The 14,859-nt window shown below is 44.0% G+C and overlaps 1 protein-coding gene across 5 annotated transcripts; it reads right to left on the bottom strand.

The window, feature by feature from the left end:
- Positions 1-3,488: 3,488 nt before the first annotated feature.
- On the bottom strand, positions 3,489-14,408 carry TRMO (tRNA methyltransferase O). 5 transcript variants are annotated; one of them, XM_004004231.5, is made up of 5 exons: positions 14,282-14,408; positions 12,021-12,195; positions 11,036-11,193; positions 7,439-8,080; positions 3,489-4,210 (listed from the first exon to the last, which is right to left on the bottom strand). In XM_004004231.5, the coding sequence occupies exons 1-5, from the start codon at positions 14,355-14,357 to the stop codon at positions 3,951-3,953; spliced, it is 1,311 nt and encodes a 436-aa protein (XP_004004280.1). In that variant the 5' UTR covers positions 14,358-14,408; the 3' UTR covers positions 3,489-3,950. The 5 variants fall into 5 exon arrangements, with proteins under 5 accessions (XP_004004280.1, XP_042099149.1, XP_011975974.1 ...); XM_042243215.1 differs by having other exon boundaries at positions 7,448-8,080; XM_012120584.4 differs by lacking the exon at positions 14,282-14,408 and adding an exon at positions 14,106-14,264.
- Between the last annotated feature and the right edge of the window lie 451 nt (positions 14,409-14,859).

The raw sequence follows: 14,859 nt of genomic DNA, 5'->3' as shown, positions 1-14,859 counted from the left end.
TTGTATGAAGAATTAGTAAAGAATCTGAATAGAATTCTCCAGCTATCTACAAGGTAGAAGAGGTGGGGAACTGTATTACATCCAATCCTACTGTTTTGTCAACATAATGTAAATATACGTGGGCCCAAACTTGATTGGTTTGTGTGGCATAAGTTCATAGGCCAAGCAGCCCCCTCCATTAGTAAAGAAAGAGTGTACCACTGAGTTTCTGTCTCTTCCCCCAACTCCTGTGGGCACTGAGAAAGGCTTCTCTTGTGCTTGTCACTTATATTCACATCAGTTCAGTTCAGTTCAGTCGCTCAGTCATGTCCGACTCTTTGCGACCCCATGAATTGCAGCACGCCAGGCCTCCCTGTCCATCACCAACTCCCGGAGTTCACTCAGACTCACGTCCATCGAGTCAGTGATGCCATCCAGCCACCTCATCCTCTGTCGTCCCCTTCTCCTCCTGCCCCCAATCCCTCCCAGCATCAGAGTCTTTTCCAATGAATCAACTCTTCGCATGAGGTGGCCAAAGTAATGGAGTTTCAGCTTTAGCATCATTCCTTCCAAAGAAATCCCAGGGCTGATCTCCTTCAGAATGGACTGGTTGGATCTCCTTGCAGTCCAAGGGACTCTCAAGAGGCTTCTCCAACACCACACTTCAAAAGCATCAATTCTTCGGCGCTCAGCCTTCTTCATAGTCCTAACTCTCACATCCATACATGACCACTGGAAAAACCACAGCCTTGACTAGACGGACCTTAGTTGGCAAAGTAATGTCTCTGCTTTTGAATATGCTATTTGGGTTAGTCATAACTTTCCTTCCAAGGAGGAAGCGTCTTTTAATTTCATGTCTGCAGTCACCATCTGCAGTGATTTTGGAGCCCCAAAAAATAAAGTCAGCCACTGTTTCCACTGTTTCCCCATCTATTTGCCATGAAGTGATGGGACCGGATGCCATGATCTTCGTTTTCTGAATGTTGAGCTTTAAGCCAACTTTTTCACTCTCCTCTTTCACTTTCATCAAGAGGCTTTTTAGTTCCTCTTCACTTTCTGCCACAATGGTAGTGTCATCTGCATATCTGAGGTTACTGATATTTCTCCCGACAATCTTAATTCCAGCTTGTGCTTCTTCCAGCCCAGCATTTCTCATGATGTACTCTGCATAGATGTTAAATAAGCAGGGTGACAATATACAGCCTTGACATACTCTTTTTCCTATTTGGAACCAGTCTGTTGTTCCATGTCCAGTTCTAACTGTTGCTTCCTGACCTGCATACAGGTTTCAAGAGGCAGGTCAGGTATTCCCATCTCTTTCAGAATTTCCACAGTTTATTGTGATCCACACAGTCCAAGGCTTATGAGTTTCGTTAATTCCTTCCTCCACACACTGGAATAATCCATCTCACACCTTAAGCCAACTACAATTTTAAAATGTAATAAATGGCACTCATCCTTGTCCTCTATATATATGTGTGATTGACAAGAATCAGCATTCCCTGTGTGAGTTACTGTTCTGAAGAGCTGGAGCAGATGGGGGGAAAGCCAAAATTACCTGAATAGCTTGAGCTCCTGGAGTTACGCTCCAAGCTAGTGAAAATTATCAGCTCTCAGGGCTCCCCCTACAGGCACCAGAAAGCCAAGGCTAACCTGGAAGGTGGATGTCATTTGTGTCCCTTTCTTTAGAAAAAGTTCCCGAGATGAAAAGGATTGGAAGGTTTACTTCCAATGACTTCTCTTGCTGAGGGATGGAAGTTCATAACCTAGAGATATGAACTTCCTCACAACAGGACATTTTCTCATCTAGAGACAAAAACTCACACGGGGGACTCAAGGATTGGGGGTGGATAGAGGCTGCAGAACTTGTTATGTGAGAAACAGCTAAAAAGAAAACCACGAGAGGGTGATCAGCCTCACCCTCTATGCCCCTGCCAGAGAGTGTAGTTATCAGAGAACAGATCTGATCTCATGCAAAGGAAGAACCGTTTAATAATGAGCTACACACGGCAGGGGTGAAGGGTCGTCACTGAGGGGCTTATGCAGGGAGAAAAAGGCCAAACACTGGGAATACTGAAGAGACTGATGAGCTGGCAGAGAACTAAGCTGGATTATATTTAGGGTTTTAGTTCTGAAACCCTGAGAATGTATATTAAAACCACAAACAATGGAAGAGTCCTCTTGCTAGGAAGTTGACTGGTATGGTCCTCAGAGTTATTTTCTCCATATTAAATATCAACATTTTGTGTTTCAAGACCTGAAAGTGAAACGGAAGTCGCTCAGTCGTGCCCGACTCTCTGCGACCCCGTGGACTGCAGCCCACCAGGCTCCTCCATCCATGGGATTCTCCAGACAAGAGTACTGGAGTGGGGTGCCATTGCCTTCTCCAGGGGATCTTCCCAACCCAGGGACTGAACCCAGGTCTCCCACATTATAGGCAGATGCTTTTACCGTCTGAGCTACCAGGGAAGTCACTCAGTCTCAAAGTGATTTCAAGAGATAAGAATTCAAAATCAAAATAAAGGATGGATTGTTACCAATGTCAGTTTCCTAGTTTTAACATTATACCATAGTTATGTAAGATGTTACCATGAGAAGAAGCTAGGTGAAGGGGTCACGGGCCTCCGGCACTATTTTTGCAATTTCCTATGAATTTATAGGGCTTCCCCGGTGGCTCAGCGGTAAAGAATCCACCTGCAATACAGGAGATGAGGTTTGATCTCTGGGTGGGGAAGATCCCCTGAAGGAAGGCATAGCAACCCACTCTAGTATTCTTGCCTGGAGAATTCCCATGGACGGAGGACCCTGGTGGGCTACAGTGCATCGGACACATTGAAGCGACTTAGCACACACATGAACCTATAATTATCTCGAAATAAAAAGCTTTTACAAATCAAATTAAAAATACTTCCCCAAGAGGTTCTAGGTAACCTCAAAGACAACCCAGTTTGTTTCCGGAATGCACTGTCATGAGCCACAAATGACTCTGCAAGTATCTACAGGCAGCAGGGCTCATTTCAAAATCATGATCAATCAGCTATTAAGATTTATGGTTATGATTAGGAAAGCCTGTGTCATGTTGACAGGTGTCTAATTTGGTTACGCTGATCATAAATCTTCAGCTATCTGGGATCACACTGCTAAAATCACCTGGGCAATACGTTCTTAAAGCTGCTTCCCGTGTGGTGCTCACACAGGAATCGTGTACAGACTTAATTACTCTATTTATCTGACTGCAATACAACAATGTGCTTGCGTCTTCTTCCTCCACAACTATGGCTGGCAACAAGAACTGCATTCAGTTTAATCTCATTCTACCACTGAAACCCCACTCACAGTAGTCCTCAGTGAATGGTGAGAATAAATAAGAAATAAACCAGTAATTAAGTTATTTTTCTGGGACTTCTGAGAATGACTTTCTTTTCTGATACAAAGGCATCCAAAGAAAGCCTAAAGTCAGGATCAGGATTAAATATATACACATACGTGAGAGCAGGGAGCAAAGTCTCTAAAGATCTTTATAACAGCTTTATTTTGATTTGTTAGTTTCTCAAGATATCATAACTCAGTTTGATTTAGAACAAAATAGAGAGATCGGGCTTTTTCAGACAAAAACACCCCAACATGAATGGTTGAACACATCCTCTAACTTCTGCCCAGTTTTACCAAGTACCAAGGACAACCGACTTCTTTCAGAAAACTCTGATATAGCCTCACCTTTGGATTCTTCAGTATTAACTGATCAAAAGCAATCATGATATGGTGCTTTCTCCAAATTCTATATCTCTTAGTTTATTAAAATACATGTTTTTCAAATAAATATTGTGAACAACCCAAATCACCAAATGTGAGAGATCACAAAGTGTCATGTTGCTTCCTTTTGCAAAGAAGGCACATCATTAGCTTGTACTGATAACCCAACAGTCACACCCAAGTCAATCAGGCTGTCTTACAGGCTCCATGGAGGATACTCACGACCCCAAAGACACTGGGGACTCCGCAGGCTTGCTCATCTGAACAGGCTCAGAAGCTGGCTTGATCCTTAGGACTTCTGCAAAACCATCACCAAACCAGCATGTGACGTGCGCTGTGTCTACTGTAAAGTAAAAAAGACGATCTTGGCAGAGCTTCCGTCGATATACAGACCGAGGATCAGCTGACAGCACAGCCTCGATGGCATGCCTTGCTTCCTCCGCTGACTGAAAGTATTTAAATGAAGCCTGACCAACACCTGCAACAAGAAGAACACAGCTTGGGAATTCTCTGCTGGTTCAGCAGTGAGGACTCCACGCATTAACTGCCATGGGCCCAGGTTCAATTCCTGCTGGGGAAGTAAGATCCCACAAGGCACACAGCTCCCACCCCCACCCTCAAAAAGGACCCCATGACTTAATTATCAAAACCATGCAAGTCAAATTTCAGTACAGTGAGTTTCAATGTGGAGGCTGGTTGGAGCCTTGAATATCACTTGGAAATCTAATCATCATAAAGAATGTCACCTTCAAGTGGTACGGTCATTATATTAAATTTATGCACACGCAACCCAAATTCAAAATCTGCTGAGCAAAAAAAAAATCATGGTGATAATTTTCCTTAGTCTCCTAAACAGGACAGCTGAGCTTTCACTTTTGTGTACCCAAAATGTCACTTTCCTATGCTCAATGTAAGTCAGTCACAGTCTTATCCAACTCTTTGTGACCCCATGGACTGTAGCCTGCCCCACTCCTCTGTCCATGAAATTCTCCAGGCAAGAATACTGGAGTGGGTTGCCATTTCCTTTTGCAGGGGATCTTCCCAACCCAGAGATCGAACCTGGGTCTCCTGCACTACAGGCAGATTCTTTACCAACTGAGCCACTAGGGAAGCTCAACGTAGACTTGAACTCAATTCCTTGTCATTTTCCTCTCAGAATGGAGGCATGGTCACTGAAAGGCATGACAGTCCCAGCATTCTCAGAAGGCCACACATAGCCAGAGCACTGCCTAAAGGCAAGGGAGGGTGCCTCAGGCAGGGGAGGGTGTCACACACCCACAGGTAAAAGTAACAGCAGTTAGGAGCGTAGGAAAAATGGGAGAGCCCTTGTGAGAACAGTGAAGCAGGCAGACTAAGTTTAACACCATCACTGGGAAGAGGCTACCCCATTCCCCAGGTTTGTATGTCAGTAAACATAGGAAGTGGAAAAATTTCCTGTGTTTGTAACACTGTAGGTGTGTTATAATTTTTAAAAATACATTACATACAAAACTTAAATAAAAGATTAACTGTGACCTAATTTTTAATAGCTGCCACATAATATACATTCAAACGAAGACCAGGCTCTTCTAAGAAGGCAGGTGCTTTACAGAATGTTGTCCCTGTTCAAAATATCATCTGGAGTGGTAGTCGGGGGGTGGAGGTGCTGTCTTTATCCTTCTGAAAACAAATTCAGATTTTAGAAAACAGCCAAATATCACTCTGGACTATGTCCAATTAAAAAGTTGGTAAGTAAAGTCATGAAATACAATCTCTGGTCAAAAACCGAGGACTAATTATGCAGTGCTAAGATTCCTCTCTTGTATGGTACATGAAACAATTCTAAGGCCACTCTAGAAAGAAGAGTTCCCAAAACACCACACTTCTCAGTAACTGTTTCCCATAGAAGGTCCAGGTCTTCGCTTGGCTGTTCATTTGGCACAGGTGCCCTTCCCTCACTTCCCTACCTACTTATGTTTCCAAGCTCAGCCCAAATACTTACCCTTTCCTCCAAGAAGCCTTCTCAGATTTCCTCCCCGAGGAGACAGAAGCCTCCCCAGATTTTCTGTTCCCCACATCAGAATACATTCTCCTTCCTGTTCCCACAGCACTCCATTCCAGGGCCAATCCCTCCTCTCCACTCCAACATCTTTTTTTCCTTTCTACACTCTAAACTTTCTGAAGTCATTTCTTATTTCTGTCCTGGCTCAAAATTCTGCTGCTATAAATCAATCAGCCCCTATTTTATAGTTACAGTTCATTATTTCCCTTTTTAACCATTTTTTAAATCAGTAAGACATCATGTAGCCTCTCAATGAACTGTAGTTTGAAAAACACAAAACTTTCCAAAGCAGGAAGCATTTCATGATAACCACCAGACAAGAGGCAAATATATGGTACCTTTTAGGCAGCACTGCTTTGTTCTTTTTTTTTTCCCTTTCCTTGGGAATTCCCTGGTGGTCTACTAGTTAGGACTCCCGAGTTTTCACTGCTAAGGGTGTGGACTTAATCCTTGGTGAGGGAACTAAGACGCTACAAGCCATGCCGGGTGTGACCCCTCCAAAAAGGAAACCCAAAACTGACTTCCTCTTCCCACGACCTGTGCTGCTCTTTAGTCACTAAGTCATGTCCCATTCTTTGGCAACCCCGTGGACTGTGGCCCACCAGGCTTCTCTGTCCAGGGGATTTCCCAGGCAAGAATACTGGAGTGGGCTGCTGCTTTCTTCTCAGGGATCTTCCTGACCCAGGCAATGAACAGGCGTTCCTGCATTACAGGTGGATTCTCTACCCATGAGCCATTAGGGAAGCCCCCCCCCCCCCACCATGAACTAGATGCAGTGATTAAACAATGTTCATGAAACTTTTAAAATAAAGAGATCAATTTAAAAATTAAATGTTCTGTTTAAACATAAAGCCTTAGGATAGAATGAGAAGCACAACCACCTAGTGGCAGGTGAAATCTGACATCTCCTTGGCAACAACTAACTGGCTACTTCTTACTGGAACCATTGAACCCACTTCTTAACAGGCCCTTCCTTCATTCTGGACAGCTGCTTGGAATCTGCTTGTGGGCTTGAAAAACCAGATAACAATGTTTGTTAACATTATGTATTAAACAGGTGCCAAGTAAAAGACCTGTGGTGGCTCTTCTGCAGTGCTGGGACTTTACAGGGACAATCCAGGTGGTAAGACACTCTTTCCTTCTTACTACTGGGCTCTGTGCCAAAGGCTGAGCTATTGGCCACCTGATAGTAAAAATAAGATGACATTTCTCTAGTCAGCGAATGAAACAGATGAAAGAAAATCTACCTAAGTATAGAACAAGCACAACTTAGTGTCTGAATGCCATTTGAGAACTCCAAGAACTACTGCTACGAGTTGACAAGAGGCCCTATTCCTGGGCAGCAGCTGTCCTCAGTAAACACGTGACTGAGTGGCTGGGACTCTATGCTGAACAGTTGCTGACTGAAAGCCATCAGATGACATTGTCCAAGTTTGATTTTATACTCCTACGTTTCTTTACAAGTCATAATGACCAATACTCTATATACCTGCCCTCAGAAATACCAATTTGGTCTATGGCCATACCACCCTGAACATGCCTAATGTCATCTTGGAAGCTAAGCAGGGTCGGGCCTGGTTAGTATTTGGATGGGAGAAACACCAAGTTCACCAAATCTCGTAGCAAAGGCTCATCTCTTATTCACAAACAAGAAGTGGAAAGTACCTGGTTCACCTGAGCTGAGGTGCTCAAGGTCCATCTCTGCGTGAGGAGTAAACCGGACTTCCAGGTTGGCCACAGGGGCCTCTCTCACCCAGGCAGGGACCATACTGCAGTGGGCTGCACCGGCCACCCCAGAAGGAGCCTTGGGGGACATCTCTGGGCCGTGTCCTTCTGGGACCACTGCTTCTTCCCCTCTCTTCAGCCTGCCATCTTCTTGCTCCTCTGAAGGGCTCTTCTCCTGGCTATGTGGGCCACTTTGCTCTTGTGCCACCCTGGGACCGGATTCTTCACCCAACTCTGCTGCTATCTCCCTTGGCTCAGGGGAGCTTTGCTGGGTGTTTGCTGCGTCATCAGACTCCGCGTTGTTTTCCCCTGAAGTTCTATGTTCAGGACATTTGAGTTTCTCCCTAGTGCAGTGGCTGGGCTGTGATTCCTTGTACCCTGAGAGCTGTTGCCAGTCACAGTTATCAGTCTTGCCTTTAGACTGGGACACGGTTTTCAGTTTATGTTGGTTATTCTGTAAGGTGAAGTCCCCTGAAGACTCAATCAAATTTTGCGGTGAGTCATAATCAGCTATGTAGGGCTTTATGTCTAGTACAGGTGTGCCATGAATCATGTCAATTCCAGAAAGGTAGACAGCTCCACCTGTAATGTAAAAAACATCTTAGAGATATTAACAATGAAGAACAGTGTGAATGACTAGAGATTCAACACCATCTGCCTAAATCTCACCAGGCTTAGTCACAATTCCCTCACACACCAGGCTCTCTTATACCTGGTGCCAATACACACTTCTCTTTCTACCTAGAAACTCATTCTCTTTTTAACCTGTCAGACTGCTGCTTACTCTTCAAGGCTCTCATGTAATACCTCCTTTACAGAGCCTTTCTTGCTCTTTCAGACAAAAGTGTTCTTTCCTCTGTTCTGCAGAGGAACCTGTGCCCAAACTTCTCCTGGAGCCCTTGTCACGTGGTCTGGCAATGGCCTGCTTAGAATCTCTCCCCCTAGACAGTGAGTAGGCCTTTGAGCACTAGGTGGGGCCAGCTCACCTTTGCATCACTGGAGGTTTCTAACTTTGTTCCAAGTACATCAGAAAGATAGTTGCTCAGTCGTATCCGACTCTTTGAGATCCCATGGACTGTAACCCATCAGGTTCCTCTGCCCATGGAATTTTCCAGGCAAGAATACTAGAGTGGGATGCCATTTCCTTCTCCAGGGAATCTTCCTGATGCAGGGATTGAACCCAGGTCTCCCGCATTCCAGGCAGATACTTTACCGTTTGAGCTACCAGGGAAGCCCAGGTACCTCAGAGTCCTCAGTATTACCTCTGTGGGACTGACGATTGTTTCCACTGTGGCAAACAGCATCTAAGGTGGCCCTGTGATGCTCATCACCTACTGGTGTATAATCCCCTCCTCTTGAGTATGATTTGATATCACTCCAGTGACTATGTTATCTAAGACTCCTGCATTTGCTGCAGATTCACTTGACTCTTCTTGTGGGCTTGATGAAGCAAGCAGCCACGCTGGGAGAGTCCATATAACAAGGCACTCTGAGTGGTCCTTAGGTGCTGTGGGCTGCCTCTAGGAGCTGGAGGCAGCCACCAGCCAAAAACCAGCGAGAGGTCAGGACCCTCAGGATCACAACTGTAAGAAAGTGAATTCTGCCTACAACCAGAGTGGGCTTGGAAGTGGATTCTTCCACAGTCAAACCTCCAGAAAAGAACTCATTCCACATGACACCTTCACTGAAACTTGGTGAGACTCTAAGCAAGGACCCAGCTAAGCTGTGTCCCAACTCCCTAACCCCTAGAAACATCATAATGTCTTAAACATGTAATAAATGTGTGCTGTTTAAACTGATAGGGTGTGGTAATTTGTTACACAGCAAGAGAAATAGAATATTCCATCATATAATTAAGCAGACTGTAAGTCACATTACCAAATACTAAGGGAAGGTCTCCTGCTGTCCCACTTACACTGCTGTTGTGCAGTTAGTAGACTCTGCTGCAGAGTCTTGACCCCTGGAAAACTGGTCCAATGAGAATCAAAAAACCGCATGTGATCACACTCGATCCTATCTTCATTTAAGAAAAACATGACTAACAAAGGACCTTGATTTCTAAAACATGCTTACTGTGAATGAACCTGGAACTTTGGAAAGAAGATTTTGGACTTTCTAAGTGATAGATTGTGCCTAATGACGTCTGCAAAAGACACGGGGGTACAAGTGAAAGTTCAAGGGATTTGAAGTCAGACAAACTCTTGTCTGGATGCCGTTGGGGAAATTATCAAACATCCAAGACCTCAGTGCCCTCATCCACAACAGTCAGACTGCTACTCTATCAGTCCACGAGCCACTGTGAGATAACATACATAAACATGCTTTATAAACTGCAAAGCACCGCACTGGTTATCCTTATAATGCTTACTTATAAGAGTGTCTATAGGGCTGCTGTGTTTGTCTTCACCTCTTTGATTTGATCTTCCCCATTAGAATGCTAAGCTCCTCTGGAGGGCAGGGATTTTTATCTAAATTTGTTTGCCACTATATCCCCAGCACCTAGAATAATGCTTGACACATATTCAGTGCTCAGAAAATACATGTGTGTTGCACAATCATAAAATGTTCCAGTACTATTACCCAAGTTGGTTAGCCATCACTAATTGAGAAAACTCAAGTTGGATTGGCTCTAGAATTTTTCTGGAAAACCTAACCAAGGCCCTGTTGAATATAAGCCAGCAAGGGAGTTCAAGCTCTCAGAAAGAACAAATGAAGTAATGGCTCGCATCTTTTTAGTCTGTAATGTACCCTTAGAGACGTCGTAAGATCCTCAAAAAAACATCCCACAGTGACTCCTTCTCCTTTGGCCACTTTACAAACAAGCAAGCTGAAGCCTGGAATGTCCCCTGATTTCCCTATACCTGCCACTCTATCTTCTCCCTCTTTCACAAATGTGCTGATCAGGTTGGAGGGATTTGAGAACCAGAAGCTTTCAAAAATGAACAGCTCAGTAGCAACATTATACACAAGCATGCAGTTAAGACTAATCTAGTATTCCACACAGGTTCTCCCGCTATCTGACAGATGTTCAGTCTATGCAGTCTTCATCCCAGCCCTCTGCCTCATGTCTTAGTGGGCAGCAGCACTGCAGCTAGGGTGCTCGTTCATTCCTCGGGGCTGCAAGGAAGAAATGACCGACCACCCTGCGTGCTGACCATACATGCATGTGCAACCAGTTTGCTGTGTGTTAAATTTTGAGCGTGTCCAAGTATTTTTAGGTCATTTTGTATTTACAGAATTTCAAGTTAGAAAAAATTTGGTTGCTAATTTAATGATTGTGAAATCTTAAGAGTTATCTTGAAATAATAACTTCTGATAAGTGCAATGACATAAACTAACTCTGAGCATCCTATGAGAGCTTATTTCAAAGTGTTTCAATGCTCACATTCCTTTAATCATTTCATTCTCTTTAATATCTGGTGGGTCTCAGGGGCTAACACCATTTGTATTTCTGTGAATAACAGCCAGTGCTGAGTAGTATGTTGATTTTATAAGACTTCTTTTGGTTAAGGAAAAATAGGTAAAAGTAGAAATTACCTTCTACTCTTTCCAGTTTGGCCAGGGTCAGTCCTATCGCATTGGGACGATGTGGGCTCCTTGTAGAGAAAACGCCAGTCTTTGCACCATTCAGCCTAGGAGGCTGTACTTTTGCCTTACAGCTCAAATGACCATTTTTGTGAAAAACAAACAAAATCCTATTGAAAATAAACCAAATTACTGAGTAAGAAAAGAAGACAAAGAAATTAATCTATCATAATGATATGGAGGAGGAAAAACTGTACTCCTCACAAACTAAAACAGAAAGAATGCCTTTAATGGTATTAAAATATGATCAGTGGGGGAAAAAATGTTGGGGTGAGGAAGAATGAACAGAGACAAAATTTAAGTGACAGCAAGTAACACTAGTATAACACAGGCCTTAATATAGCTAACACTTTACTTAAAAGTATCAAGATTTCTACGGTTTCTTTTATCTTTTAGGAAGAGTAGACTTGATACTTCACAGGTATAGAGCAAAGTCCACAAACTTTTTCCTTACAGGAGCAGCTGGAAAATATTTTAAGGTTTGCAGGTCAACCAGTCTCTGCTATAAAAATTCAACTCTGCTACTGTAGCACAAAATCAGCCACAGCCAACACATAAATGAATGCTCGTGGCTGTGTTCCCATAAACTTACTGACAAAAACAGAAGATGAGATGGGTTTGCTCCATGGGCCATAGCTTGCTGACCCCTGGTCTAGAAGAGAGAATAATGACCCATGGGCAGAACTGAGGTCTACAGATTTCAGCTCAACAGAAGTCATCCATCACAATTAGAACAACTGCAAATGGAGTGTGCCCCCTCAGGATCCCACACTTCCCTGAGGGTGTCCAAGTCATGCCAACATTCACATTCATGCCTATGAATCCCATGCAATAGATAAGGGTGGTCTGGATGGCAGTCTCCAAGGGTACTTCCAACTGGAGTACTCAGAGACAAGTTCCGGTCCAGAGTACCATTTCTAACTAAAAAACAACTTACCAAACATGAGAAAACTGTTCTAAGCCCATCAAGGAATGTTCAGGATTATTAAAGATGCTTTTTCTAATCCTCAAACAAGCCCGTGAATGGCTACAAATGGATGGCTGCCTTGGAGTACCATTCTTGGCTGAGAAACAGGATTCCAAGTAACCAATTGGCTCCGTTAAAAGATTCCCTACAGAAGAAAATTAGGTAAGAAATCATTAATCAAAAGGTCAAGTAGAATGAAATAATGCCATTTGCAGTAACACAGACAGACCTAGGGGCTTCCCTGGTAGCTCAGCCAGTAAAGAATCCCCCTGCAATGCAGGAGACCCTGGTTTGATTCCTGGTTTGGGAAGATTCTCTGGAGAAGGGATAGGCTACCCATTCCAGTATTCTTGGGCTTCCCTGGTAGCTCAGAAGGTAAAGAATCCACCTGCAATGAGCGAGATCTGGGTTCAAACCATGGGTTGGGAAGATCCCCCAGAGGAGCCCATGGTAACCCACTCCAGTATCCGTGTCTGGAGATCCCCATGGACAGAGAGCCTGGCCAGCTACAGTCCATGGGGTGGCAAAGAGCTGGACATGACTGAGCGACTCAGCACAGCACAGCACAGCACAGACAGACCTAGAGATTATCATGCTAAGTAAACCAGACTTCATGCTAAGTGAGAAAGCCAAATACATGATATTGCTTATAGGTGGAATCTAAAAAAAAGATAAAAACAAACTTATTTACAAAACAAATAGACTCACAGACACAGAAAACAAATTTACGGTTACCAAAAGGGGAAGAGGAGGATAAAGTAGGAGTTTGGGCTTAACATATACACACTATTTTACATAAAACAGCCAAAAATGACCTACTGTACAGCCTGGAAAACTATACTCAATATCTTATAACCTATAATGGTTATTATAAAGAGAATATATAAAAAGAATACACACATACATATAACTGAATCAGTTTGCTGTACACCTGAAACTAATACATTATATATCTACTATATTTCAATGAAAAATTTTAAAAATAAAATATAATAGAAAAATTATTTAAAGAGAAGTCACAATTTCCTACAAAATAGTGTTAACACAATGTATTAAAACCCACCATGATTATTTTTCTTTTCCAAGCAGGCAAAAATAACAACAAAAAAAAGGTCAAGAAAAGATGTAGGAAGACGTGTTTTCTTTAACCCAATGACTTCATAGTTTTAAAATCTACCAGATATTTCCTACATGCGTGTATGCTCAGTCTTGTCCAACTTTGTGACACCCCAGACTATAGCTGTCCAACTTTGTGATGCCCCAGACTATAGTTGGCCAGGCTTCTCTGTCCGTGGAATTTTCCAGGCAAGAATACTGGAGTGGGTTGCCATTTCGTACTCCAGGGGATCTTCCTGACCCAGGGATCCAATCTGCGTCTCCTGCCTTGGCAGGTGTATTCTTTACCACTGAGCCACCAGGGAAGCCTCTACCCGATGTTCAGTTCAGTTCAGTCACTCAGTCATGTCCGACTCTTTGCAACCCCATGGACCAACAGCACACCAGATGTTACGCAACTATAAAACAAGACTCTTAAAACATTCATCAGTTCAGTTCAGTTCAGTCACTCAGCCGTGTCTGACATTCATAAGTACATATAAATATCCTCATCATTACATATGCATTGTTATATCCTTTTAGATAATAAACTGGAAAGGACATGGGTGAAAGGAAAAATTCATGTTTAGAAGACTTACTATAATTCAAATTCTATGCTACCATAACTATGTATGCGACCTTGGTCAGGACTATGGAGTATTTCAAATAGAGAGAATAAGGTGCACAAAGTTAAATGACAAATTTTCTAGCATAAGAAGGGAACAAAACAGTTTGATGGAGTGTGAAATACAAGGCAAAGAATAAAAGATAAGGACACGGGTTGCATATAAGATGCTTTTAATGGAAAACAACACAATACATGAAACGAACTAGTTTTAAGCAATAAAGGGAGTGCCTGGGGTCACAGTACACAGTAGTTCTTAGTGCACGTGGCTGTTCCGCCAAGACCTTGCCAACCTTAGCCACCAAAGAGCAAAGAGATGACATCATCCCGCTCACCTCAGACACATCACGTGGTCGCCTGAGCACATGATCCATAACTTCGCAATAAATACGAAAAAACGACCCTGGTCTATTCAAGGTCTCGCAAGTCCCGTCCCCCCTCTGCAGTGAAAACGGTTCCCTGTTCCTGGAGGTCTTAACGCGCGCAGAACCGCCAGCCTCTTAGAAGTTACCTGTCTCCAGAGCCGGCTTCACACACCCGCACGGGGTCGCTGTGGCGCGAGGCCCGGACTCTTTCAAGTCGCGCATGGCTACGGGTCACACAGGAGCCCACCCAACGCGTTCAAACCTTCCGCTTCCGGTTTCCCTACCTGGCGCCTGCGTAGTAGCTGTGCCGGCGGATGGCGCCAAGATTGAGCACGCGCAGGGCGGGGGCGTTAGGGGATTGAGGCTGCGGGCGGGGGATGTCAGAGGCTACCACTAGGTGGCGGTTAGAGGTTGGAGGCCTTATTCCGCTTCTGCATCTGTCTTGTGCTGTCTCTCACGGACCCGCTTCAGTTTTAGGGTACAAGTTACCGCCCTTTCGGCCTTCCCTGGTGGCTCAGAGGATAGAGCATCTGCCTGCAATGCAGGAGACCCCGGTTCGATCCCTGGGTTGGGAAGATTCCCCTGGAGAAGGAAATGGCAACCCACTCCAGTATTCTTGCCTGGAGAGTCCCATGGACTAAGGAGCCTGGCGGGCTACAGTCCGCGGGGTGGCAAAGAGTCGGACACGACTGAACGACTTCACTTCACTTATCGCCCTTTCCAT

The sequence above is a fragment of the Ovis aries genome, chromosome 2 (assembly GCF_016772045.2).
Source record: "Ovis aries strain OAR_USU_Benz2616 breed Rambouillet chromosome 2, ARS-UI_Ramb_v3.0, whole genome shotgun sequence".
NCBI classification, from domain to species: domain Eukaryota; kingdom Metazoa; phylum Chordata; class Mammalia; order Artiodactyla; family Bovidae; genus Ovis; species Ovis aries.
The sequence above is the reverse complement of the archived record's forward strand: the minus strand, read 5'-3'. Positions and strand labels throughout refer to the sequence as shown.

Coding starts and splice junctions, on each gene's coding strand:
- TRMO (XM_004004231.5), bottom strand. CDS start 14,357: ATGCGCGACTTGAAAGAGTCCGGGCCTCGCGCCACAGCGACCCCGTGC. Junction 12,196..14,281: donor GAAGCCGGCTCTGGAGACAG/GTAACTTCTAAG, acceptor TTTCTTCTGTAG/GGAATCTTTTAACGGAGCCA. Junction 11,194..12,020: donor GAACAGTTTTCTCATGTTTG/GTAAGTTGTTTT, acceptor TATTTTCAATAG/GATTTTGTTTGTTTTTCACA.